Source organism: Bufo bufo, chromosome 3 (assembly GCF_905171765.1).
Source record: "Bufo bufo chromosome 3, aBufBuf1.1, whole genome shotgun sequence".
NCBI lineage: Eukaryota > Metazoa > Chordata > Amphibia > Anura > Bufonidae > Bufo > Bufo bufo.
This window is the reverse complement of record NC_053391.1, coordinates 98,548,458-98,575,777: the sequence shown is the minus strand read 5'-3', so window position 1 is coordinate 98,575,777 and position 27,320 is coordinate 98,548,458. Positions and strand designations below refer to the sequence as shown.

The window sequence follows — 27,320 nt, the reverse complement described above, 5'->3', positions numbered from 1 at the left end:
TGACCTGTAGTTACTCATTTACACTGACATAACGCTGTCAGTATAATTCTGTAGAAGTAAGATCATGCAGAGACACACAGCATTATAAATCAGTATAATGCCGTGCGCTCCTGCAAAAAGAGCAGTGTCCATAACGGGAAATCGCGCTCGCACACTGTGCGTGATTTTCGCACAGGACACACATCTGAAAGAGGCCCTCAAACCCCACCATGGTATACCCTATGTAAAAAAGAAAGCGTGAACTTGCAAATTTTCAATAGACCCCAGTGATGCATCTTGCTGTGCATTACTAGATGGATTTTTATTTATGTAGTTAAAGGGGTATTCCAGTATTTTAATATTGATGAACTATCTTCAGGATAGGCAATCAATATCTGATCGGCAGGGATCTAACACCCCGCACCCCCATCGATCAGCTGTTCCTGAATAGCTTTGATTTGAAGTAAAAAGGAGCAGAGCTGCAGTTACCAGCTCTCTCCACTATACAGTTGATGGCGCTGTGTAGTTCCAGAGCTACTGCAGAACAGCTGATCGGTCGGGGTGCGGGGTGTCCGATCCCTGCCAGTCACATAGTGATGGCCTGTTCTGTGGGATGGCCATCAATACTAAAATACTTTATTACCCCTTAATGAACAGTTAATTTTTTTCCTCAGTTTTTGCCCCTCCATGTTTAAGCAGCCATAACGTTATTTTTGTATTATGGTACCTATAAACCACTTTGTACTTTATATACCTTTTTGTGTTGCAAATCTAGAAAAAGCAACGTTCCCTTTGATTATGCTGTGGTCACAGACTGCAGCAATCCGAGGGTGAACAGTTGAGATTGGAGCTGCCTCCGATCCTGGTTGTAGAGAATCGGAGCTGTTCGTTACAGCTCATTGGTAGAGCAGGTGTGGTCACAGAAGCGGTCTGCTCCTTCCAAAACTGCGACGACAGTCAGTTTGTGGTCATTAAAGGGTTAATTTCACTACCAGTCTTCACCGTCCCATACATTATTTGATAAATGCCTAGGCACTGAGGTCCGGGCATTGCTTAGCTGTGAGTAAAGGGTTAATGCACAGAGTTCCCCTTTTTAATTCCCGCACACACGCCGAGGTCCGTGGTTCACAGATGTTTCATGCAAATATACATTTTTACAGAACGCGTTCCCACGCTGGAGGCCCCTGCGCACTGCTGTATATGCCTCCCCGTCACAGCCTCACGTTTCATTGATCGCCTACAAAATAATAATCCTTAATCCATGGGAATAAGAGGCGTCGCTGCCTTGTTTTACATTACATAATCCAGCGAGATGAGCGCGTGCAGGTCTGTCATATGTCTCCGATCCGCTGCGTTCACTCATCCTACTGCAGATCCATCTGGGGCCCCCCTGACATTGTCCAGGACCCTCTGCCGACACCGGAAGAGCCCCGATTCACAGGCCAAGGAAAGGTGCAGAAAAGGGCTCTGAACAGAGTTATCCTTCAGAGAGGAAGCAGGCGGATACTCTGCTTATCTTCACTCTGCGGAAAACCAAAAAGAGGGTTTCTCACGCTACCTTCTCCATTCCTTCACTGAACAAAATGACCCTGAAGGACTGAGCGCAAGTGTTTGATTTCTGTGCGAACCGTACATTGCCACCGACTGGCACAAAAATCACCTGTAAATATGAGGCCCAGTAGTTGGCAGCGACGGGGAGTACGGTTTTTTTCATCGGTAGGTGGAGACCTATTTTTCAGGCGGTGCTCCATGGGAAGAAGCACCTAAATTAACTCCCACCAGCCGAATCGGAGACACCCCATATTCTATACAGCTTCTTGTTTTTGGGGAAAGCCCAGTGGTGACCAACACGGCCACCATTACAGCTCATTGTTCCGTTTAGAACGGTTCGGTCAGTGGGGGTCCACCCACATGGACCATCGCGAGAGCGGTATGCTCCTGGCAGGTCTAGTATGTGCACTGTCGCTTCAGTCATGTCTGTGGGACTGCTGGAGATAACTGAGCTCTGTAGTCTGCTACCTCCTGCAGTCCCATAGGTTTTGAACGGAGTGGTGCAAAGGAGGGGTCCAAATGGATGTTACCAGTTGGGGGTGTGCCCTTGCACAGTCTGTCACTGGCAGCGCTGATTGGATAGTGTCAAGCTGTGCAAGGGCACACCCCCAACTGGTAACCTCTATCTCAGGGCTGGCCAACCTGTGACTCTCCAGCTGTTGTAAAACTACAACTCCCACCATGCTTTGCTGTAGGCTGATACCTGTAGGCAGTCTGGGCATGCTGGGAGTTGTAGTTTTGCAACAGCTGGAGAGCCTCAGGTTGGCCATCCCTGCTCTATCTGGACCTTTGTTGTAAACTGCTAGTAATTCATTCATAACTTCCAGTAGGAGTAATAGAGGAATGCAGGGACTTATTAAAACAGATGGGAACATTTCCTCTTTAGAGGGGTATTCCCAGTTAGAACATTGATGGCATATCACTAGGATATGCTTTCAATGTCAGAAAGGTTCAGGGCCCTCTCCAGAACGATGCCCCGAAGAAAAGGAGAGAACACTGCACATGCGTAGCTTGCTCTCAATTCACTGCTATGGGGCTTCCAAAAATTGCCCAATGTACATCCTTGGCTATTTTATTTTTTAACGTCCAAACTGGTAAATTGAGAACACCGTGCAAGGGCGGCCACCTCTCCGTTCACCGCTATGGGTTCTCAGAACTCCCATCGCAGTGAATAGAAAATAGCTGCGCATGCGCAACGTGCTCACCCTTCACTCCCGTTTTGGAGATAGGAGCAGGTCCCAGAGGTAGGACCCGCACCTGTCTGACATTAATGGCATATCCTAGTGATATGTCATCACCGGCCCAGATGGGCGTGCCCCCATAAGGTTTGTTTTATTGTTTTTTTTATGTACTGTATTTTGCTCACATTTCCCAACAGTGTAGGTTCCCTTTAAATGACCAAACGTCCGGCATCTGTAGCTGGACATGCTCGGTATAGGTAGTAGTTGATGGGAATTGATATTTCCCCATTGCTGGGGTCAGGTGGAAGGAAGGACCCCCGCAGTGAGGCCTCTTATCTTCACCCCACATCACTTCCTCCCCAGTTGGGCGCCTCACACATACTGTACCGCAGATCATTACAGCTTCTCACAGCGTTTAGCAATATGAACATGGTTTCCTCTTTCTTTTGAAGTGTGTGACGGAACAGCATCATTTCTGGGTGTGTGCCCGTCTGCCGCGGGTTGAAATGAGGGCTAAGGGAGCAGAGTTGGCACAAGAGACCGTATTACAAAACCCAGGTGGTGGTGTTCTTTATTTGTTCTTCTGTCAATGGGGAAGTTGACACTTTATACCTACTAATTGCCCTGGCGTTAACGCGTTTTTACTTTGTACACGGTGAAACCATAGAAAAGAGGATTTACAGGGAAATAAACCTGTAACGTTAACTCCTTGATTACATGTCATAAGTGGAGCAGCTTGAAGATCACCCTTTATGGCTGCCATTACGTCTCACCCAGCTTCCCTACAGACCTGCATGGACCTCATCTATTTTGCGGTCCACAAATCGCGGATGTGGTCCGTGTGCATCCCGCAATTTTCATATATATATTCATATTCTTGTCTGCAAAACGGACAAGAATAGGACAGGTTCTATAATTTGTGGAATTGCTATTCTGGATTCTGAGAAAGCTGGGTGACAAGCCTTCTAGGAGCTATAGCGGAGGCCATATGGGTTGTCATGCGACTTTCCTATAAAGCAGCTTTAAAGGTAATGCAGGGGTTAACACTCCGGTCTGTCAAGAAATAGAAGTGCATTGACGAGGCTGAGGATCTTTTCAGCAGGGGTCTGTTCAGACGCCTCTTCTTGGTTTGAGGGCTCCGGTGAATAGTTTTCTTGTAGCAGCACCTGCCGCGGTTCATGTAGCTGTGATTCCAGTGAATGCGATGCATATCTGAGACTGACTGATTCCATGTGATTAGTAGAGAAAGGAGGGTGACAGTCCCGGCAGCTGTGCCGCTCCCAGCCATGCGGTTCACGTTCAGGGCACCCCCTGAATACCTTACATGCTGCAGCACAGCTCGGCCTGCAGTGCGCTCATCCGTCTGCCGGTCCCAGCGCGCTCTGGGAACGGTCCCTTGTAGCCATACCTTACAGACACTTCATCAACCTCTACGTCGATTAACCTTTGGCTGCAGGTTATTTTTCTTATAAAATGTTGTACTGAAGCGCAGTAAAAAAAAATGTTCTGCCTCGCTAATATAGGTGATAGGGCAGTGGTGGCGAACCTATGGCACGGGTGCCAGAGGCGGCACTCGGAGCCCTCTCTGTGGGCACCCACACACTGGAAAAAGTCTATGGTGTACCAATATGCCTTAGACTTATCCTGCCATCAGCGCAGGCGCACTATGAACGGCACAGGCAGCGCGCTGAATGTAGGCAGGCTATTATAGCTAAGTGATAAAGTACATGGAAGACATACTGTATTGGTATTTAGGTTAAATTGCTGTGTTGGCACTTTGCGAAAAATAAGTGGGTATTGGGTTGCAGTTTGGGCCCTCTGTCTCTAAAAGGTTCACCATCACTATTAGGGCTCACTCACACGAACGTATGTGTTCCGTTCATTGGGGCCGCAATTTGCGGTCCCCAATGCACTGAGAACATTCGTGAGGCCTCCGGGACGGATCCAGACACATTCAACTTGAATGGGTCCACATCCCTCCATTCCGCAAAAAGACAAGACATGTTCTATCTTTTTACGGAACGGAACCCCACAGAAGCACTCCGTAGTGCTTCCGTGGGGTTCCGTTCCGTGCTTTCGTTCCGCACCGGATTTGCGGAATGCACACGGAAAGGTGTCCGTTTATTGCGGATCCGCAATACGGAAACGGAACCCATACGTTCATGTGCATGAGCCCTTAGTGTGGCTGAAACAAGGATAGGACATGTTGAATTCCAGTATGTCCTTTCCTTCCTCTCTTATTGGGTACTATGTAGGCCTGGGATCAGCAACGTTTGGCACTCCAGCAGTGGTGAAACTACGACTCCCAACATGCACGCTTGCCTATGGAAGCAGTCCATTTTCTGAGCAGATTGCTTAATTTAGAAGAAATGCATGCACGCTGCACACAATCACACACTACAAACATGGCACTAACACATTATACATGCACTCGCACACTTTACTGCACTACGCGCACTGCACCCGCGCACTACGCGCACTGCACCCGCGCACTACGCGCACTGCACCCGCGCACTACGCGCACTGCACCCGCGCACTACGCGCACTGCACCCGCGCACTACGCGCACTGCACCCGCGCACTGCACCCGCGCACTACGCGCACTGCACCCGCGCACTACGCGCACTGCACCCGCGCACTACGCGCACTGCACCCGCGCACTACGCGCACTGCACCCGCGCACTACGCACACTGCACTCGCGCACTACCACTTAGGAACCAGATCAGTATAAGGGTACAGCCACATGTTCAGGTTTCCTGATGCAGTTTTTAAAGCCAGAACCAGGAGTGAATTCCAAAAAGTTGTGTCTGTCCTTTAGGCCCCTTTCACACAAGCGAGTTTTCCGCGTGGGTGCAATGCGTGACGTGAACGTATAGCACCCGCACTAAATCCTGACCCATTCATTTCAATGTGCCTGTGTGCATCAGTTCTGCATTTCGGGAAAAACGCAGCATGTTCTATATTCTGCGTTTTTCCCGCAGCCCAACCTAATGGTTGCTAGGAGACGTTGTTTGTAAACCTTCAAAGTTTTATCACGCGCTTGAAAAACGCATTGCACCCGCAAGAGAAAAAACTGAACGCAATCGCAGACGAAACTGACTGAACTCGCTTACAAAATGGTGCGAGTTTGACTGAGCGCATCCGGAGCCAATCCGCCACGCTTGTGTGAAAGAGGCCTTATACTTTTCTCCTCCTTTCCACTCCTGATTCTGACCATGTGGCCGTAACCCTAAATTAAGAAGTGGGCTGAGGTGTATGTAATCAGGCCCCCATTATTGTGAACTTGTAAGTGAAGTGCGGTCCCCAGGGCGGAGGTCAGTATATTGCAGCTTTAATTGAATTGTATTTGTTTTTATTGCAGCATCAGCGAAAGTTTCCTGACCGTGAAAGGTGCTGCCTTATTCCTTCCACGTGGAAATGGCTCCAGTACCCCAAGAATCAGCCACAGGCGCAATAAGCATGCAGGTAAGTGCGGATCTAGTCCTGTACGGTCTGATGGGGAAATTAGCAGAAATGCCTAGGGAGCATTTAAAGGGTGTCCTCCAACTGGTCCCATAATGTGTATATCTGGTATGTATAAGCTTGTAAGGCAGTAGTATAGTGGCACACTGTAATACCGCAGAGGTTTAGACCCATGTAGACAATGAAAACTGGTTTTCCAGGAAGATCTTTTATTTCTTTCTCTTTAGTATTATTTTCACCTAGTATTCTGCTTCGGGTGCTTTATCTCCTTTCGGGCGCATTGTATGACTTACATGATATAACAATACCCAACATGATGGAAAAATACAGCGCAGCCAGAGCCGCCGAACAAAGGCCTTCACCTTACATTTTCCTGCACACAGATTGTCAATGTGACAATTACTATAAAATCCAGGATGCGCTCGCCTGGACTTAGTCGGCTCTATTTATAAGCAGGCTTGCCCTTTGACGTGCTTATTCTATAGTTGGGTAACCATTTTTGATTATATACTTTCTCCTGGGAACGTAATGTCTTTGCATATTTACATACAATGAAGCGTGTCACCTGCAAATATCCATAGGCTGCCATTGTAGAGCGCCATCTAGTGTTAAAGGCAAGACAGCAGTCACAAATCTGTACTGTACATATTATATTGTGCAAACTATGCTATGTCTAAATTTTTAGTTATGTTTAAAGAAAAATGTATAACTACCATCAATCTGTCTGCCATCACAGCAACCATAGCCTAAAATATATCGATAGGTTATAGAATATTATGTGAGGAGTGCACAACGTACATATACAGGGGCTCATGGATCTCACTGTGAAAAAAAAAAATATATATATATATATATCCATCAGTATGTGATTGGCGAGACCCCGACTCCCAGCACCCGCACCCACCTGCTATTTGAAGTGGCTGTAGCACTCTGCCATCCAAGCCCGGCACTGTTCATTGGATAGCGGCTGTACTTGGTATTGCTGCGCTTATATCTTAATAGCGCAGGAGTGTTGGGACATGGTGATACCTATGATCTTTAATTTATTGTATTTAATATGGGTAAGGGGTGTGATTTTTTTTTTTTGTGTGTATATATATATATATATATATATATATATATATATATATATATATATACACACACATGATCGTGGACTTGAACACATGATCGTCATCTCTTCTCCCATAGACTGCAATGAATCACTATTGCAGCCTATGGGAGATTCAATGCGTTTGTACTCCGGAGGTCTGGAATGGGATAAGCTGTTGTCTGTTTTGCTGGTCTCTAGGGTGGAGATGCCAGAATTCACCTGCTTAGTCCACGTCGTGTATATAATGTATTTGGATTTTTTATTTTTTTGGGGCCGGTGAAGTCGGCACGTTATAACTCTGACCTATGCTCTGTACTTTAAGGGGACCTTCAGCAACACCTCCAGGCCATGTTTACACTCCTCCGCCCCGAGGACAACATCCGCTTGGTGAGTCCTTATGATGACATTTTATTTCCATTCTGCTTCTGTCGTGCCCTCATTGCTGGCGGAGTTACTCCGCACTCTGTACATGTGAAACTCGAAAAATTTTAATATCGTGCAAAGTTCATTTATTTCAGTAATGCAACTTAAAAGGTAAAGCTAACATATGAGACTCATTACATGCAGAGCGAGATATGTCAAGCCTTTATTTGGTATAATTTGGATGATTATGGCTTACAGCTTATGAAGACCCCAAAGTCACAATCTCAGGTCCCCTATACTCAGGGGGTATGGATTAATTAGCTGACTAGAGTGTGACAATTTGATCCTAGAATATTAAACCTTTTCGCAAAATTCTAATTTTAAGTTGCATTAATGCATTTCCTTTTAATTTGCTTCACTGAAATAACTGGACTTTTGCACAATATTCTAAGTTTTCGAGTTTCACCTGTATACCATACCTGCCTGAAGGGTGTACACGTTCATTTGATATTTCCATGTAAAATAACAAGCTTTGAAGAGCGTCTCACGTGGCTTTCTGCTGAGGCAATCACTCCGAGCTGCCAAAGGTTATCCAGAAGCTTTTGGTGTATAGATAAGTTTCCTTAGACAACCGCACCCATTGGGATTTTCCCGGTGTTCTTTTTTTATAAACTGTTGTTCGGGGGAAAACATTAGCATAAAGTTAATGGGGAGCAGCTGGTTAAAGGGAAACTTTTGCCAGAAAGTAGTATATTTTTGAATTCAGTTCAGTATTCAGAATTCTTTTTTATTTATTTATTTATTTTTAGCAATTTTGGCTGTTTTTCATTTTGGCAGCGCTTTACCATGAAAATTAAATGCGAAATATTGTCCTTCTGTAGCAGTCGGCACAGATATAAATTCCTTTAGGCCCCTTTCACACGAGTGCGTTTTCCATGCGGGTACGGGTCTGTGTACATGAGCGTTGTTTTTCACGCATCAGTTCTGCGTTGTTCGAGAATCGCACCATGTTCTATATTCTACATTTTTCACGCAGCTTTGGCCCCATAGAAGTGAACAGGGCTTCAGTAAAAAACGCATTCCATCCACGAGCAAGTCCGGATGCAATGCGTTTTTCACTGATGGTTGCTAAGGCTACTTTCACACCTGCGTTTAGGTGCGGATCCGTCTGGTATCTGCACAGACGGATCCACACCTATAATGCAAACGCTTGTATCCGTTCAGAACTGATCCGTTTGCATTACCATGAAAAAAATAATAATAATGCAAACGGATCCGTTTTGACTTACATTGAAAGTCAATGGGAGGCGGATCCGTTTTCAATTGCACCATATTGTGTCAGTAAAAACGGATCCGTCCCCATTGACTTACATTGTAAGTCAGGACGGATCCGTTTGGCTCAGTTTCGTCAGACGGACATCCAAACGCTGCAAGCAGCGTTTTGGTGTCCGCCTCCAGAGCGGAATGGTGACTGAACGGAGGCAAACTGATACATTCTGAGCGGATCCTTTTCCATTCAGAATTCATTGGGGCTGAACTGATCCGTTTTGGGCTGCTTGTGAGATCCCTGAAACGGATCTCACAAGCGGACCCAGAAACGCCAGTGTGAAAGTAGCCTAAGAGATGTTGTTTGTAAACCTTCAGTTTTTTATCACGTGCGGGAAAAAAGCATCACAACGCATCGCACCCGCGCGGAAAAAAACTAACAACTAAACGCAATCGCAGACAAAACTGACTGAACTTGCTTGCAAAATGGTGCGTGTTTCCCTGAAGGCATCCGGAGCCAATCCCTATGAAAGAGGCCTTATAGAGCGACAAAACACTATCAGTTTGCCGCTGCTGTGAGGGGAAGCTGTTATCCCCACGTTCATCCTCGTTATACTGGTAGATTGTAGAATTGAAATAACAGTGTGACGTATGCGCTAATTAAGTCAGAGTGAATGGTCTGACTGAGAAAGTTAAGTGAGGAAGTTAAGATGTCAGGACAGGAAGTAGAATACATGGAGCGATTTTTCAAAAATTATATTCAGAAAACCATCCACTTGTTTTTTGTAAAAATACAATATACTCATATAGGCCATTAATATGTGATTTATTTTTTTGATGGCAGCCTCCCTTTAAATATTTGTAATGGTTGGTTATCCAAGCCTAGACAGAATAAAAATCTGCATATAAGGAACTTTGCTTTGCCCATCTGTGTTTATCCTTGGTATCCACAGCTGCATTCAGAATTCTGCCTGTTTGTTATTTCCAGAGCAGTGCATTAGGGGAGTCGGCTATGGTTTGTCTACAGTTGGTCACCACAGCAGAGTGCTTATAGTTGCCTACTAAGGTTAGTTTCACACTAGGGCTTGACATCGGCAGGGAGGAGTCTGCCGGAGATGTCTGGATCCAGCACTGCTGGAAGCTGCCTGAAGGCCCGTCGGCCCCATTAACTATAATGGGCACCAGCGGAGGTCCGGCTGCAACCTGGCAAATATGCTGAGAATTATCCTAAAACCGCTGCACAATTCTCAGCATATTTGTCAGGTTGCGGCCTAATCTCCTCCGGTCCCCGTTATAGTTAAAGGGGTTCTGCACTTTCATTTAACTGATGATCTATCCTCTGGATAGATCATCAGCTTCTGATCGGCGGGGGTCCGACACCAGAGACCCCTACCGATCAGCTGTTTGAGAAAGCAGCAGCACTCCAGCAGCGCCGCGGCCTTCCCACTGTTTACCTCCGGCCCACTGACGTCACGACTAGTATTAACTAGCGTAGGCGGGGCTAAGCTCTGTTCACTTGAATGGAGCTTAGCCCCGCCCACGCTAGTTGATACAAGTCGTGATGTCACTGGTCCGGCGGTAAACAGTGAAAAAGGCCGCGGCGCTGCTGGAGCGCCGCTGCCTTCTCAAACAGCTGATCGGCGGGGGTCCCGGGTGTCGGATCCCCGCCGATCAGAAGCTGATGATCTATCCAGAGGATAGATCATCAGTTAAATGAAAGTGCAGAACCCCTTTAATGGGGTCAGCGGGCCTTTAGGCAGCTTCCGGCAGTGCCAGATCCAGACGTCTTCAGCAGGCTGCGGTGTAAAGGTAACCATACACATTAAATAAATTGTGGCCAAGCCTGCTGATTTTGCTGGGACAGGCCAACCATCTAATGTGTATGGAGGTGTCCGTATTCCAACCCTGATGACAGCTGTTGGAGGAAAATAAGGATTGGGCTTTGGATTTCAGCATGCCCAATCCTTTATTTTCAATCCTTTATTTTTTTGCAGGTAAGCATCTGCAGAAATAAAAGGGCCTTGCAAAAGTAAGCTGATTCCCAGGGAAAGTTGGACCCTATACCCGGATAAGCAGCCACTGCTGAGATGGCCTTACACTTAAAATTCATATATTCTCAACTATCTATGGAAGTGTCAACCAAGCCCCATAGTGCACACAGTGCTGGAGCCAAACCGCTGTCTGTTTCCAAGGGCAACCAGGAGAAAACGGCTGTGGATGTAAAAAAGGGGAAGCGGCCCATCTATCCGCACTGTCGGGAGGATTCATTACAAGGGTGAAGTCTGTCTCCCTTACAGTGGTGCTTTAGGTTTTCTATCAAAAAGGCAGCAGCAACAATATAATAAAATGCAGATCTATGTATTCCAAATGGAAAAAATGTTGCGTGCAGTCATTTTGGCCTTAACCAAGGTTTTGTTGCAAATATGGGATAAGCCCAGGAATAACTGAGCCCTGGATGTACATGTGCATGCCCTGACTGATGTGAATGACTGGTTTCGGGAGTTTATTTTACGATTGCTTTCCATGTTGCTAGGCATGATAATTAGTCTGAACCCTCCCAAACTGATCATTTTCTGTTCTGCATTCGCCCAGACCGGTCACGTTGGATAGTCCTTGCACGCAGCATGCAATCCTTCCCGCTGTGGGCAGCATATTATTTACCTCTCACCCAATTAGTGTCTGCTCCAGTCATATAGTCATCTAATGGCTGTGGATTTCCAAGAATTGATTTTCTTTCTCCTCCGCTCAGTCGCTTGCCAATAGGCCCAGCTGCGGGGCCCCTACGTCAGTGAGCGGGACCTACTGTAATACACAGCGCACACTGCTGGGGTTTTGGTGCAGTTTTCTGTTGCAGAGATGCTTTCTTTTCTTTTTTTTTTACCGGGACCCCACATATTGTCAAGGGAAAATGAATAGGAATGACCGATATTTACACGTTTTCTTAGGCTCCATTCACACAAAAAATGGCCATGAAAACCAGACACATTGTTTTTTCAGTAGTAATAATGTCCTCCATAGTGGCCCCCAGCATTAATAGTGGCCCCCAGCATTCATAATCTCCCCCATAGTGGCCCCCAGCATTAATAATGTCCCCCATAGTGGCCCCCAACATTATTAATGTCCCCAATAGTGGCCCCCAGCAGTAATAGTGGCACCAAGGCCCCCAATAGTGGCCCCCAGCAGTAATAATGGCCCCAATAGTGGCCCCCAGCAGTAATAATGGCCCCAATAGTGGCCCCCAGCAGTAATAATGGCCCCCAGCAGTAATAATGGCCCCCAGCAGTAATAATGGCCCCCAGCAGTAATAATGGCCCCAATAGTGGCCCCCAGCAGTAATAGTGGCCCCCAGCAGTAATAATGGCCCCAATAGTGGCCCGCAGCAGTAATAGTGGCCCCCAGCAGTAATAGTGGCCCCCAGCAGTAATAGTGGCCCCCAGCAGTAATAGTGGCCCCCAGCAGTAATAGTGGCCTCCAGCAGTAATAATGGCCCCAATAGTGGCCCCCAGCAGTAATAATGGCCCCAATAGTGGTCTCCAGCAGTAATAATGCCCTCCATAGTGGCCCCCAGCAGTAATAATGCCCTCCATAGTGGCCCCCAGCAGTAATAATGCCCTCCATAGTGGCCCCCAGCAGTAATAATGCCCTCCATAGTGGTCGCCAGCAGTAATAATGTCCCCCATAGTGCCTCCCAGCAGTAATAATGCCCCCCATATTGCCTCCCAGCAGTAATAATGTCCCCCATAGTGCCTCCCAGCAGTAATAATGTCCCCCATAGTGCCTCCCAGCAGTAATAATGTCCCCCATAGTGCCTCCCAGCAGTAATAATGCGGCTTTTTTTTTTTTTAAAGCAGAAAAATGTACTTCTTGCACGCGGAGAAGCGCTCGCTCCTTTCACCATGTGCTCGCAGCATGGGAGCGAATGGTGACGTCATTACGCTTGGAGCGCAGGGCCTTGGGAATGAAGAGAGGCACACACATGCCTCTGCGCGTCATTTTAGGCACGACTGGCCGAGCATCTGTTTATTGGGATGTCCTCTCTACCAATGGTAGGGTTGGAGCCATCATAGAAGAACCACATTGGTGATGTGGAAGATCAGGCCTACCTTTTCTCCCCCATCGGTCATGGCTCAGCCTTTGATGGATCTGTATTGTTCTGCTTTTTCCTGCTTGCGATGTAAGCTGGCTTCTTGGAATCGCAGGCACAGAGCGCCGTTTCCTGAAGACCTGGCACTGCTCATCCTCGTGTTCTTGCAGAGTCAGCCCTGACTGGGCACACAGCTGACGTCTTGCACAGAATGTGAGAACACAATAGACTGTAATCCCTGCGGTGTCTCTTGGCCGTGCAGATGTCCTCTTTGATATGGCACATAGTTCAGGAAGCGCCTTCTTCCTGCGGAGGACGGACGTCCAGATGCGGTGCAGCAGGCCCTGTGTAAAGTTTACACCAGGATATCTGCCACTCACCAGCGCTTGCTCATACTGTACTTTTGTTCATTTAATGTTTGGCATATATGCTGGGAAAACAATTGTGCCCGTAGTCCCACATGCACCCACTATATGCCATGAGGGTCATTTTGGCATGCCCTAAGCTGGTTTTGTTTGTGGTTTGTGTCTGGTATTGCAGCTTGGCTCCACTGGAGTCAATGGGGCAGAGCTGCAATACCTCACACAAACTGTGGACAGAGGTGGCGCTGTTTTAGAAAAATGCAGCCACATTGTTCTAATCCCGGACAATCCCTTTAATAACCCAGGTCTGGACATCAGTCTCTGGAGTCCTAGTCCCGCTCTTGAGTACATAAAGTGACCAGGACTGACTTCTGTCCACTGAAAGTATACCGTAAGGTACATTTTTAAATTACAGCAAGCAGAGATCTTGAAACCCCTGTGGAACGATATAGAAGTATTATCGGGAAACCGTGGAACTTTCCATTCTATAGATAAGCAGTCATTAGCTGACGGTGACTCCCTCTTTCAAATAGTTCCTCTTGGTAGGGTGCTGGCATGGAGTCGGAGTGGCGTCATCCTCAGTGATGAAAGAATCCCGACTTCTATTCTTGTGAAAAACCTCCCTGCTTCAGTACACATGCAGTCTTCTCGGTGTGTGTACTGATCTCGCTTTAATGGTGGTCAAAATGCAGGTTGGTTTCGCTGGGTCAGTTTTTTGGTTTGCTCGCTGTATTGTAATGTTTTAGATGAGCACTAACTTTTTAATATATGCTTTTGTTTTAGGCCGTAAAATTGGAAAGCACCTATCAGAACCGAACGCGCTACATGGTCGTCGTATCTACAAATGGTCGGCAAGACACCGAGGAGAGCATTGTGCTGGGGATCGATTTTCCATGTAACGACAGGTACATAATAACTGCTAATGACAAAGTTCTCCCCCTATAGGCAGGTGATGCCAGATTTGTCTGGATGGTTGCATACCCCCTACCCCATGCATGCTCCGCTGAGCCAAACATTTTACAGTATTTAAATGGAATGTGTTGTATGTATGTGTGTGTGTGTGTGTATGTATATATATATGTGTGTGTGTGTATGTATATATATATGTGTGTGTGTGTATGTATATATATGTGTGTGTGTGTGTGTATGTATATATGTGTGTGTATGTATGTATATGTGTATGTATGTATGTATATATATAGTGTGTGTGTGTGTGTGTGTATATGTGTGTATGTATATATATATATATATATATATATATATATATATATATATATATATATATGTGTGTGTGTGTGTATAATTTTTTTTATTATATTACTATTTTTCTTTTTACTAATTAAACCCAAATAGTGAAACATATTCCTTTTTTCTAATCTGTTTTTAAATTCTGATTGTACATGTATTTTTCTGCACGTGATTATGGGGGCAGCCATCTTGCCTGAGGTGCTAACAGCGTTCAGAGAGATTCTTTACGGCAGCCATATAGCCAGTGGGCGCAATAGACAGGAGATGACTCTTTGACTTGTGGATAAGCTCTGTGACTATGCAGAAGTCGTTGTACAGGGAGGGGGGAGTACATGAGCTTTGTCCATCGCCTGTTATGAACGGTGGGTCCGGTTTTCTCAAGGTGTTTTGAGGTTTAGTGGCCACTGAAAACTGCAGGATTTTTTTTAAAGGGATTCTGTCATGAGATTTTAGCCCTATAAGCTAAACATATGCCCATGTCCGTACTAATAACATGAATCCTAAACTGCCCTTATTAAACCTGCTTGTAGCTCTATTAGCCCAAAAAACAGGTTTTTATAACCTGTCAATCACCTACCTAAGGTGCCCAAGGGGTTTTCCGTTAATACCGGGTGCCTGGCCGCACCCATCGCCATCTGGTGCCCAGCGCCGCCTTCCCAGTCTTAATCGCCGCCTTCCTCACCTCAGCGCCGCCTCCGCAATCCTCCCGTCCCTCTGCCAGAACCGGCGCCTGCGCACTAGGCTCAGCCTGATGTGCCGCGGACTCCTGGCAGCGGCTTCGTTGAGCGAAGTGCGCATACGCATCGGGCCGGGCGCATGCGCACTTCGCTCAACGAAGCCGCTGCCAGGAATCCGCGGCCCTTCAGGCTGAGCCTAGTGCGCAGGCGCCGTCTCTGGCAATGGGTGCTGCCAGGCACCAGGTATTAACCGAAAACCCCTTGGGCACCTTAGGTAGGTGATTGACAGGTTATAAAAACCTGTTTTTTTGGGCTAATAGAGCTACAAGCAGGTTTAATAAGGGCAGTTTAGGATTCATGGTATTAGTACGGACATGGGCATATGTTTAGCTTATAGGGCTAAAATCTCATGACAGAATCCCTTTAAACATAGTGACGTGATGAAAAATTAAAGATAACATCACCAAAAATTCAAAAAAAAAAAATGGAGAAATGTGATTTAAACAATAGGTCATCTTCTGATGGCTTCATCCATGAAAATATAGGTAGGTGGTAAATGTATGATAGTTGGGACCCCCACTGATCACTAGAATGGGGTTCCTGAGCACAGTGTTGGATTTTAAATGGAGCTCTAGTCGTGCATGCACTCTATGCTCAGGGGCTCGGGACCCCCTTTCCAGTGATCGCTGTGACCCCACCGATCATACAGTTATCACCTAGCCTGTGAGATAACACCTGTGATGAATTTGTATTCATGTTATTGTCCATTTCAAAGCCACGGAACACAAGTTCCCAGAATAAACCTCCCGATGTACAGAACGTTCTTCTCTCTTTGGTGCCACCTCACTTTCACACTGAAGACCTCTGGTTACTCTCCCCTACTTCTTGGATGTGGCATGTCTTGAGTTTTCCCCTCTGATTTCCCATTTTCTCTGGCAGCTGGAGCCTCCGTACTTCTCATCCATCTTTTAGCCAGCAGCTAGTGGGAAAATCAAGGAACTGCTATGCCAGGAATCTCAAGTGTAATGTTATTCATAGCCTTGTAGTCTGGTTACTATGGAAAATATTTCACTGCTTGTTTTGAAACCCCACCTGCGCCTGGTGTCATATCTGCCCCCTCCTCTCCGCTGACACGAGACCGGCATGTGATGTTTAGTCACCGATGGTTCCTCGGTGGAGAACCGTCAATTTTCTCTGGTCTCGTGTAGAAAAAAGTAAAAAAAAACAGATGATTCTGTTTCCCAACAGGGAAGGACCGGCCAGCTGGATGAGCATCATCTCACATGGCGTGTGTGCTGAGAGGTGGTTTTGGGACTGGTTTCTTCTCTGTAGCCTATGTATCTACTTATATCTAGTTGATACCATTGCCAGTACGATTCTTGCATTGCTGAAAGTTCAGTCATGGAGCCTGATTGTGAAGTGAAATCTGGCAGGTTCTGCGGTGTTGTAAAACGGGAAGGATATAAAATGTGAAATCAGTGGTGCCAAATGCACATAAAATGTTGTAACTCATTGACATGGTGTCACAGTTGCCTGTGGAGTATACATGCAGCTGACATCCTATATACCTACCCCAGACGGTTGTCCCCCCCCCGACCTACCCCAGCCACCTTGCGTTCTGTCATTTTGGTTACACCTACAACATGGACCACAATTATTATTTTTTCCAGGGTCACTTTAAGTTCCCCCCTTGCTGATAGCGATTCCTACTGACCCACCCCCATACGCATGCATGCTTTGCACAGCCAGGCATACAAAAAGTGTCCAGCATCTTGAGGATCCTAAAATTGGGGCTATATTCAGACATAATAATATTACAAGTAGCCAGAAGACCATCCAAAAAATGCTTACGCATCTAGTGTAATTCCCATGATATATCAATTCTGGAAAATCTTTTCTTATAACTGTACAGTATGCCATTCCTCTTAGTAATCTATGAATCCATGGGGGGGGGGGGACCTAACAATGCAGAATTATAAGAAAATATGTTCCACAATTGTTATTTCATGAGGAATGCAAATATGTGCTGACGTAGACAAGTCGGGCGACGTGAGCATTTTATTGCTGATGTTTTTGTACATTTACACTGAGCAGTTATCACGTCTTGGCCATCTTCCATTTCTTCACAGTTTGTGGTGTGGTAGGTTTATGCCGACCCAAGGTAGACAAGTTGTTCTGCACTTTCATCCAGTTCTTCCAGTAGTTTGTTTCCACAACCTGACAGGCGTAGAGTCGACTGAAGAAACAACGGACTTGTTAAGGCTGTGTTCACATTGGGGTCAGTTCCATTGCAAATGGGGAAGAACAGCAGAATTGATGGGCAATAACGGTGTATGACAGGCTCCATTGATTATAATGTGGTCCATCAAGTTTCAGTCATGGCGTCCTGGCCATTATATTATCAGCAAAATCACTGCAGCACTGAATGCCAAGCTAATTTTCCAACATTTTAGGTGGATCCTGCAATGGAACCTCCAACGCTGATGTGAACACAGCCTACAAATTCTCATGTATTTAAAACGGCTATTTTTTATTTTTTTCCTGGTTCTGTATTGTGGCTACCACATAAAAAGAGTGACCACCATTGAAGCCTGCCCAAACCTATTAATAGGTCTCACCTTGGACATTGTGGCATAGCTGACATCCATTATATGTGCTGACAGCTTCGGAGAAGAGAACTGCCTATAGAAGCCAAGCTGTTTTTAGATCAACAGGTCGGGTTTCGTGGGCTTACTAGCCTCAATATTTATGACGGGTTCCTGGGTAGGTTGCTAGGTTCCTTAATCGGTTCTCCCTAAAAATATCCCTCACACCATGAGATGCCTTTTTTTTTCCATGTGCTCATCACATACACAGGACGCTCACCTTGAGTATATGACTTCTTCAGGTCATTGAGACAAGTGTCACTTTGAGAGCTGTGTTTGAGACTATCAGTTTTTAGTTGAATCTGTAAAAGACAGCCCAATGACCTGTAAACTTGCTTCTGATGAATTATAGGCCAGCGTGGCAGGAGGTCCACCAGTTGTCTTCATTAGGGACAAAAGAAATCGGTGAGGCGTGATGTACAGAAGCAGTCAGCTGTCTATCATAGCTCCAACCCTTTTAGTGTTCTAAAACCACACAAATCCTTATATGTTGGTTATAGACCAATCCCTTTAAGGTATGATGGCCCTTTAAACAGGTCCTTAGGATAGATCATTAATATCAGACCGGCAGTGGTTCCCCTCCCCCACCCCTCCCTTCCTTTCCTAGCTGTAATTTTGTTCCTCCGGTGCTGGAACTCCACAACTCTGTCCGTTTTATAGTGGACAGAACTGGTTACTGCAGGGCTGCTCCCTTTGCAGTGTATTGGGCGGGGGGGGGGGGGGGTGTTGCTGCAGTTACCAGCTCCGTGCACTGCACAATGGACAGAGTTGTGGCATTCAAGATAACTGATTGGCGGGGTGTTGGACCCCACTAATCTGATGGCCTATTCCAAGAATATTAACCATTTCGAGGGCCAGCAAACCTTAGAGAGTGCCTCATTTGGGGCATTGATGGTATATCGCTAGGATGTGCCATCAGTGTCAGGTGCCGGTCCCATGTCTGGGACCCACTCATATCTCCAGAATGGGGCTCCTGAAGTAAACCAAGAGCATCCGCATGCGCCACCACCCTCTTTTCACTGCTGTGGGAGTTCAAAAATAGCTGCGCGCTCGGTGTGCTCTACTTCACTTTGTGTGCCCCATTCTGGCGATAGGATATGATGTGACATTGATGGCATATATACCCCTTTAATTATTGAGTTATATGCAGGTTGTTAACCTCTGTGTATACTGTAATTGACTTCTCGATGTGCTTAACCTATATCTTCTGTTTTTGCATTTTAGCGGTTCTTGTACCATGGGCCTAGTTCTTCCTTTGTGGAGTGACACCCTTATACACCTGGACGGAGATGGGTAAGCTTTAAATTATTCTGTTAAAATGTACATGTCTGGGATTTTAGACCCCCCCCAACATCGACATCCCCAGAACTCGTAAGAAGAATCCCTAATCTACATGATCACCAGCTGTGCTCCTTTTAGTGGTCTGATATTATGGCAGCCCTTAAAAAACTGTGACTTTTACAAGTAATATATGGCTCCTGGTTCCCCCGTCTCTTGGAGGTTCTAGCTTTCAGATGTTTTCCATCTGCTTTCTGGCTCCTTTTTGTCCCATCTTGGCATGGAACATTCCTTTTTTGTTCAAGCTATTCAGATGATCTCTTGACTATATACCTCCATATATAGGGCCAGAGTAGTGTTGTCCACTTATGGAAAGTACAGGTTCATGTAAAGCAGAGCCTTCATTTAGACATGGATATGGAAGGAGGTGGAAAGGAGTGTTCCTTCAATATATGTTGTGTACATCTGAAAGCTCTACCGCCTTACTATTATATGGTATCTCTTAACCATTTTTTGAAAATCTCACCTAATTCTTTCTGCTTATTTTCTAGGGGGTTCAGCGTGTCTACAGATAACAGGGTTCACATATTTAAGCCAGTGTCCGTTCAAGCCATGTGGTAAGTGACAGGTCTCTTTATGTCACACCTTCTCACAGAGTTTGCTGCCATGTCCATAATTCTTCTTGTAACCTCCTCCTCCTTTTTCTGTAGGTCTGCACTGCAAAGCTTGCACAAAGCATGCGAGGTAGCTCGTGCCAACAATTACTACCCAGGCAGCCTTTTCTTAACGTGGGTTAGTTACTATGAGAGTCACATCAACTCTGACCAGACATCGGTCAACGAATGGAACGCTATGCAGGATGTTCAGTCCCACCGCTCCGATTCACCCGTCCTGTTCACCGATGTGTAAGTTGCAGCCTGCAATACCTGTTGTCGTCCATAGGGGGGCGTGATTTCTTTCAGAAGCAACATCAAACGGTCCATAGGTTGTGTCTGGTATTGCAGTTTGGATCCATTGAGGTGAATGGAGCAAAGACGCAATACCACACACTACTTTTAATGGTTTTTAGGATGCGTATGTAGCTCTTAAAGATGACCTAAACCTTTGGTGAACCCATAATTATATAGAACACCTTTCTGGTTCCATCCACTCTGATCTGCTTTTCCAGCATGCGGAGTACGTTTCCACATAAGGTATATGGGATGTGTACTTCGCATGCTGAAAAAGCAGAGCAGATGAAACCCGACGCTGCAGAGCACCAGCAGAAGCGTCTCTGCACAATCGTGGTTTTACCCAAGGTTAGGGTCTGTCATTGAAACCACTGGTTCCCATATGTGCTTTTTCATGAATATTCTGAACTCAAAATGCATGTTTCTATTGTAGGGGCAGCAGGTGCTTCTTAAATAATAAATGGGGGGGGGGGGGCTGCACTTTATAATGGTACATCAGCCAATCACCCAGCGTTAGGGGAGATGTGTACTGTCTCTTGTAGAGATGTACGGCAGCAGCATCATATGTGATTAGTCGGGCTATTTTTGCTGTGGGTGATAAGGCCTCAGGAATCAAGGTTAATGGAATGCGATTAGCTCCTTTACAGAGCCATACATGGACTAAGGCTGTTCAGCCTCAGGATAGGTGGGAGACATGACCCATCATACTGCAGCCATGAGAACATCCCTGGCCGCTCTGATGATGGCAACTAGGGGGAATGTTCACCTCCAGCACCTGTCCCTGTGCGAACATGGCTTTTAACACTCAGTAAATGAAGTGCTGTCACTTTTCTTTAACAGCCCGACAGAGCGAGAACGCACAGAACGTTTGATTAAAATTAAATTAAGAGAAATCATGATGCAGAAGGACCTGGAGAACATAACATCCAAAGAGGTGAGGAAATCTCCTAGTCATCTTGTCATCCCAGTAAATGTGTTCAGAACTTGGAAAGGACATTTCCAAGCTCTTATTGGTCACTGGTGTTTGTCCCTACGACCTGCAGAAGAATATCGGTCTATTCTATTTTTTTTGTGTATTGCCCCATAGTATAAGGTTTGTCCAGAATTAGAAAAACATCTGTTTCCTGCCACAAACAGCGCCACACTTGCCCATTGGTTGTGCCTGGCGTTGCAGCTCAGCACCATTGACGTTAATGGGACTAAGCTGCTATACAACATACGAGAAGTGGGCAGGTGGAGCAGTGTTTCTGATAGAAGGCAGCCATGTTTTCTAAGTCCATACAACTCTGGGACTGCCAGAGATAGCTGAGCACGTGTACTATCTCTAGCAGTCCCATATAGCGTGCCTGTGTGATTGCCAATCCACAGGGCATCCGTTCTCATGATCGGCCGCGGACCCCTGCTAGTCAGGCACTTATCTCCTATCCTGTGGACAGGGATAACCGACAGTCTACCTTCTCTGCCAGCGGGAGGAGTGAGGGACTCCTGCCCAGGCCCCTGGAACTGCTGGGATAAGTGTATGTAATGGGACAACCCATTCAACGGGTACATCTGTTGAAGAAAGTAGCTATGTGTTTCTAAATCCTAAATAACCCCTTTTAAGGGGTCTTCCAAAATTTCTCTTGCTCTTGGAAAAAACCCTTTAATTGGGTTACCTTAAAGGGTTATTCTGGTCATGTGATGTTATCCTATATCCACAGGGTGGGTGCTAACTAATTAAATTGGTGGGGGTCCTACTGCTGGGACCCCCACCAAGAATGTGGACCCCATGGAGCCCCCCCAAAATGAATGAAGTAACCGGTAGGGCATGCATGCAGCCGATCCATCTATTTTTATGGGAGTTTCAGAGATAGCTGTGGGTAGGAGATAACTGCACACAGCCGAAATATCCCTTTAATGCCGCTACTCATTGGCTTAGCTCTTCCCAAGTCCATGCCTTTCTTACAGTATATTCTCCACCAGGATCAGACCCGCCTCATGTCTTCCTCCTGTTTTATATTTTGCTCTATTAGGATGCAGTTTTGGGATTGTGGTCAAGCCTTTTTTGCGGAACTATGTGATGTATTGCTAGGCAATGTTTGTCATTTGGAGTCGTCAAGTAGACACACTAATAGCAGCCATGTTGAAGGTTGACATATCCGCAGATTTTTCCTAATTTAGTCAATGTGTGATCCTGCTTTGCAGATCCGGACAGAGCTGGAAATGCAGATGGTGTGTAACCTGAGAGAATTCAAAGAGTTCATCGACAATGAAATGATTGTCATCTTGGGACAGATGGATAGCCCCACCGAAATCTTTGACCATGTGTTTCTGGTAAGAGTGCTGCTCTGTGTACCTGCTGCATTTATACCGCCTCTCCTTGCTTGTACTTCCTCCTGTAATTCATGTCCAGACACAGGACTCTGCAAAGTACGTCAGAAATTTGTGCAATACCGACCTCAGGACGTTCCTGTGAATTATGTTTCAACTCAATCTATGAACTTCCCTAATGGGACATTGATATACTGTAATATTCAGTTTTGTGGAAGTGCTTGTTATGTGTAAGATCAGCTTGCTGCATCTCGATGACGCCTTTACTGACGAGAGAGCGGGCTTCCACATAAAGCTCGGTAGCCTGTCTTTACTTGTGGTGAGGTTGTGTAAATCTGCAGTTTGGGTAGCACAGTAGAGGTCTTTATGGTAAGGCCACATGCACAAGGTGCAGACCTTCATGTTGAAGATCGGTAGTGCAATACGGTACCAGCTAAGCAAATCTCATTTACAAGCTAAGGAAATTAAGTCTGCAAAGGCTCCATTCACACATCCGCAATTCCGTCCGCATTTTGCGGAACGGAATTGCAGACCCATTCATCTCTATGGGGCCGCACATCGCACTTCCGGGTCCGCAATTCCGATCCAGAAAAAAAATAGAACATGTCCTATTCTTGTCCGCAATAGCGGACAAGAATAGGCATATTCTATTAATGCCGGCAAAAGGCGGAAAGCACATTGCCGGTGTCCGTGTTTTGTGGATCCGCAAAACACACACAGATGTGTGAATGGACCCAAAGGGGCAGATCTGGGACAAATCCATGGCAAAATCTGCAACAAACGCATGCCGAGTTTGTGTGGATTTGGTGCGGAAATGCAACAAAATCTGCATAAACTACACTGCCATGAACGTGTATGTGTATTCAATGTGGAGAGAGGAGAAACCTCTGGCGTCTTATCTCTCAGGTGAGCATATTCACTATGCCCGATCCTTCTCTTCCCCGACATCCTCTGTCTGGGCAGAGTCTGGAGCCTCCCTTACACATTAGACTGTCGGCCTGACAATATACTAATATGTATGGCGGCCTTTACTCACGGGCATGCGGCACGCAGTGAAATGGTACGTGACGTGGTAGCGCGTCCACATCATTCATCATATTTTGTAAACTATTAAAAGAAACCATTTACAGCCAGCGATGAACTGAAGCAAGTTTATAAGGTCACTGGACTCATTAGTTTGGGATGTAATGCAGGAAGCAGCTTGCCCCATGTGTAAGCCCCCTCCCACCGCAGCATTACAGCATTATACCGTCTACCCTCCAGATCGGCAGTAGATATGTAGATACAATCCCTTCTGGTAGTTTTTCACCACTGGAGGCAGAGGACAGGTTGTACTTCTCCTGCTCGTTGAAAGAACAGATCCCTGTAGCTTACTTGATCACATCAGAGAGCAGGAAGCTGAGCGAGGTCAATGCCAGATGACCGGCAGGCTCTCGGGGGATGTTAAACTATGTACGCTGCAAGGACACTGATCTTCAGGCCTGGTAACAGGAGGATAGGGAACTGCGGAGCAATCAGCAGGCTTTGTTGTGCAAGGAAGACTATCTTCAAAGCTAGGTCTGTGGGGGGAAAGAAAGATTCTTGGCAGCGTCCCCTATTCCCTGTAGGGAGAATGCATCCCAAAGCACGGGGACCATTGCCAAGATATGAACAGTACCTCGGGGAAGAAGCGTTCATGAAACAAAAATGAGAGGAAGTCCTGACATCAGCAAATATTCAATGATTGCACATTCCCTTAAAACGTGCGGCTGGCTCCAGGTGACGATTGGCATGTGGCAGCAGCACATGGATGCTCTGCGGGGACTGCTTAATCTGTACAATGAACAATTAATGGGACGTACGTGATTTCAAAATGGCCTATGCTTAGTACAGGCAGTCCACATTAGATCGGTGGGGGTCCAAAGCTACATAAGCTGTTTGAAGGGGCTGCGGCCCTCAGACAATGCCCGCGGCACTCCGACAATCCCTGCATCTCCTTCATTGTGTGGTTGTAGAACTCCAGGGTTTTGCTGCAGCTTATACCACATTGCTATCCATCGTAAATTTAAATTAAAAGGGCTGTCTGGGATTTTATTTTTTATTTTTTACCCGCTCCCCTCCCGACTACAAGTATTGTACAGCGCAAAGCTTCTTACAATGTGACCTCTAATAGGGTGCCAGTATAGAAATGCCAATGTGTAGAGGCATGCTATATCAAATATACAAGTATTATGGGGGGCATGTATAGACTGAGCCATGCTATATCAAATATATAACTACTGTGGGGGGCATGTATAGACTGAGCCATGCTATATCAAATATATAACTACTGTGGGGGGCATGTATAGACTGAGCCATGCTATATCAAATATACAAGTATTATGGGGGGGGCATGTATAGACTGAGCCATGTTATGTCAAATATATAACTACTGTGGGGGGGCATGTATAGAGTGAGCCATGCTATATCAAATATATAACTACTGTGGGGGGCATGTATAGAGTGAGCCTTGCAGCCATTGCCTGCCATTAGGGATTTGAATACAAGTTGATTTATTACAGCGAAGATGAAAATGCTTCTCCTGGATAATCCCTGTAATTGACATGATGGCTCTTCACTGATGAATGTCTGTAGGACCATACTCTACCTCTCATGAGCCCTGATTTGCAGGAGATGCAGAGAGGTCGGTGAAAGTCCAGCATGTGCTTTAGATTGTCATGGCTGACCCCTGGCCCTCCTGGAAGTCTTCCATCCCTGGTCTTTATCCCTTATGTATGATGGTTATCAGGGACTGGTCCGAGCTCTGGACGACGTGTGGAGTGGTGACGATCTGAGTGATGCTCTGCTTTATTGAGTTTGGGCCCAGCTCTGAGTGAGAGGGAACTGTAGTGAGGGCCTAGAAGTGTAAGTTTAGAGAAGTGAAATAATCTAGCGGTCTTGGGGACTGAATTTCTTTCTGCACTTAATACACCACAATGCAGTCCACTCTGCTGTGTCGTCAGTTTCGGAGCTAAGTGGAAAGGGTCATAGCCCCAAAATCGTATATCCATGAATCCACAGCATTGAAGTAGGTTAGTGTATTGCTTAAACTGGCAACTGAGTTGGAGTGTGACCTGTGCCAAATTTATTAAAGGGGTTTTACGGGATGCTTATATTGATGAGCTATCCTCAGGATAGGTCACTAATGTTTTGTTAGTGGGGGTCTGACTCCTGGAAGGTGTGAAGGTGATGTTACTGGCCTAGGAAGAGGCTGGAGCGCCTCGGTCTCTTCAAAGAGCTGGTGGGATGCCGGGAGTCAGACCCCCTCCTATCAGATACTGATGACCTATCCCGATAGGTCATCAGTATATGAATCTAAAAAAAAAAACACTGATTGAAAGGGCGTGAGGTGTAATGACTTTTACTCTGCCTGACCTTGTCAATCAAAGTGCAGAGGGCATAGCAGTTAGAGCAGAACCCCTAGGTGTAACGGTAACGCCCCCGTTGCTCCTAGAGGCTCATTTGCATATATCAAAACATAATAAGCATGTTGAAGTGTCCTAATGTCCAAAAGTGAATTCTACGCCTGCTATGAGAACCATTTCCTGACTTTAGTAACCCCCCCCCCCCTTTTGTAAACATGTTCAATTTTCCAACTTTCTTGTGCAGATTGAAACTTTTTTAAGCAAAAAACCTGCCGCAACGCTACTGATAAATTCCCTGCATGATATTTCTTCAGTGGTGTAATTACATGCCGCGGGGCGGTCCTCTAACAGCATCCCAGCGTGTGTTACCCCTGAGCAGGGGGTCTTCTTTTTTTTTTCCTGACGACGGTGGACTTGAGAAAGATCCATGCTTGGGTGGAAGTACTGAGATTATTATTCGCTCAGTCTGTTCATTAAGGGGTATGTCCACACGAGGTGTATAGGCGGTGGATTTCACCCACAGTATTACAGTACCAGCAAAATGGCTGAGCTGCCTAAAAAGAGATTTTGAATCTGCAGCATGTCAACCTATGCTGCGGATGTCACCCTTTTCAGTGCAGCAAAATCTCGGACAAAGGCCTCATGCACACGACCGTATGTATTTTGCGGTCCACAAAAAATATGGATGACGTCCGTGTGCATTCCGTATTTTGCGGAACGGAACAGCTGGCCCCTAATAGAACAGTTCGTAATGCGGACAATAATAGTACATGTTCTATTTTTTTGTGGAACGTAAATACCGACATACGGAAACGGAATGCGAACGGAGTACCTTCCGTTTTTTCTGTGGACCCATTGAAATGAATGGTTCCGTATATGGTCCGCCAAAAAAAAAAAAACTGAACTGACACGGAAAGAAAATAAGTTTGTGTGCATGAGCCCAGATTTTCTGCCACAAACTGTGTCCTGTCTGTGTACGGATCAACTGACTGCTGTGCATTAGTGGAGATATATCTATTCAGTGTGTTAGTGTTACATTTTGCATAAGGCTTCATGCACACGAACGTTGTTTTTCTCCGCATCCGAGCCACAGTTTTTGCGGCTTGGATGCGGACCCATTCACTTCATTGGGGCTACAAAAGATGCGGACAGCACTCCATTGCTCCATTCCGTGGTCCGCAAAAAAAATATAACCTGTCCTAGTCTTGTCCATTTTGCGGACAAGAATAGGTGGCTGTCCGTGCAAATTGCGGAACGCACACGGACTCCATCAGTGTTTTGCGGATCTGCAATTTGCCACAGTGTGCATGTAACCTAATGAACCCCAGAACCACAGGGTGAAGAGCTTTGTACTAAAGACACTACATTCAACCTCTGCCGAGCAGGATGCTGGTGCAGATAAACTGTACGAGCTGCATAAAGCTTATTATGACCAAGGATCCTGCCAGGAGTCTAATGTCTATGTGGACTGGCAGAATAAATGTTCTT

General features: G+C 46.0%; 1 protein-coding gene across 3 annotated transcripts in view; it reads left to right on the top strand.

Moving 5' to 3' along the window:
• The window catches only part of SSH2 (slingshot protein phosphatase 2), a 229,781-nt gene that overhangs the window by 189,678 nt on the left and 12,783 nt on the right, over positions 1-27,320 (top strand). For 2 of the 3 annotated variants that reach the window (XM_040423390.1, XM_040423391.1), the window contains 8 exons: positions 6,073-6,176; positions 7,589-7,653; positions 14,125-14,246; positions 19,136-19,204; positions 19,741-19,806; positions 19,900-20,094; positions 20,980-21,073; positions 22,324-22,452. In XM_040423390.1, coding sequence (XP_040279324.1) covers positions 6,073-6,176; positions 7,589-7,653; positions 14,125-14,246; positions 19,136-19,204; positions 19,741-19,806; positions 19,900-20,094; positions 20,980-21,073; positions 22,324-22,452 — 844 coding nt within the window. Of the gene's footprint in view, positions 1-6,072; positions 6,177-7,588; positions 7,654-13,939; positions 14,034-14,124; positions 14,247-19,135; positions 19,205-19,740; positions 19,807-19,899; positions 20,095-20,979; positions 21,074-22,323; positions 22,453-27,320 lie in introns of those variants that run through there. The other variant, XM_040423392.1, reaches the window with a different exon arrangement.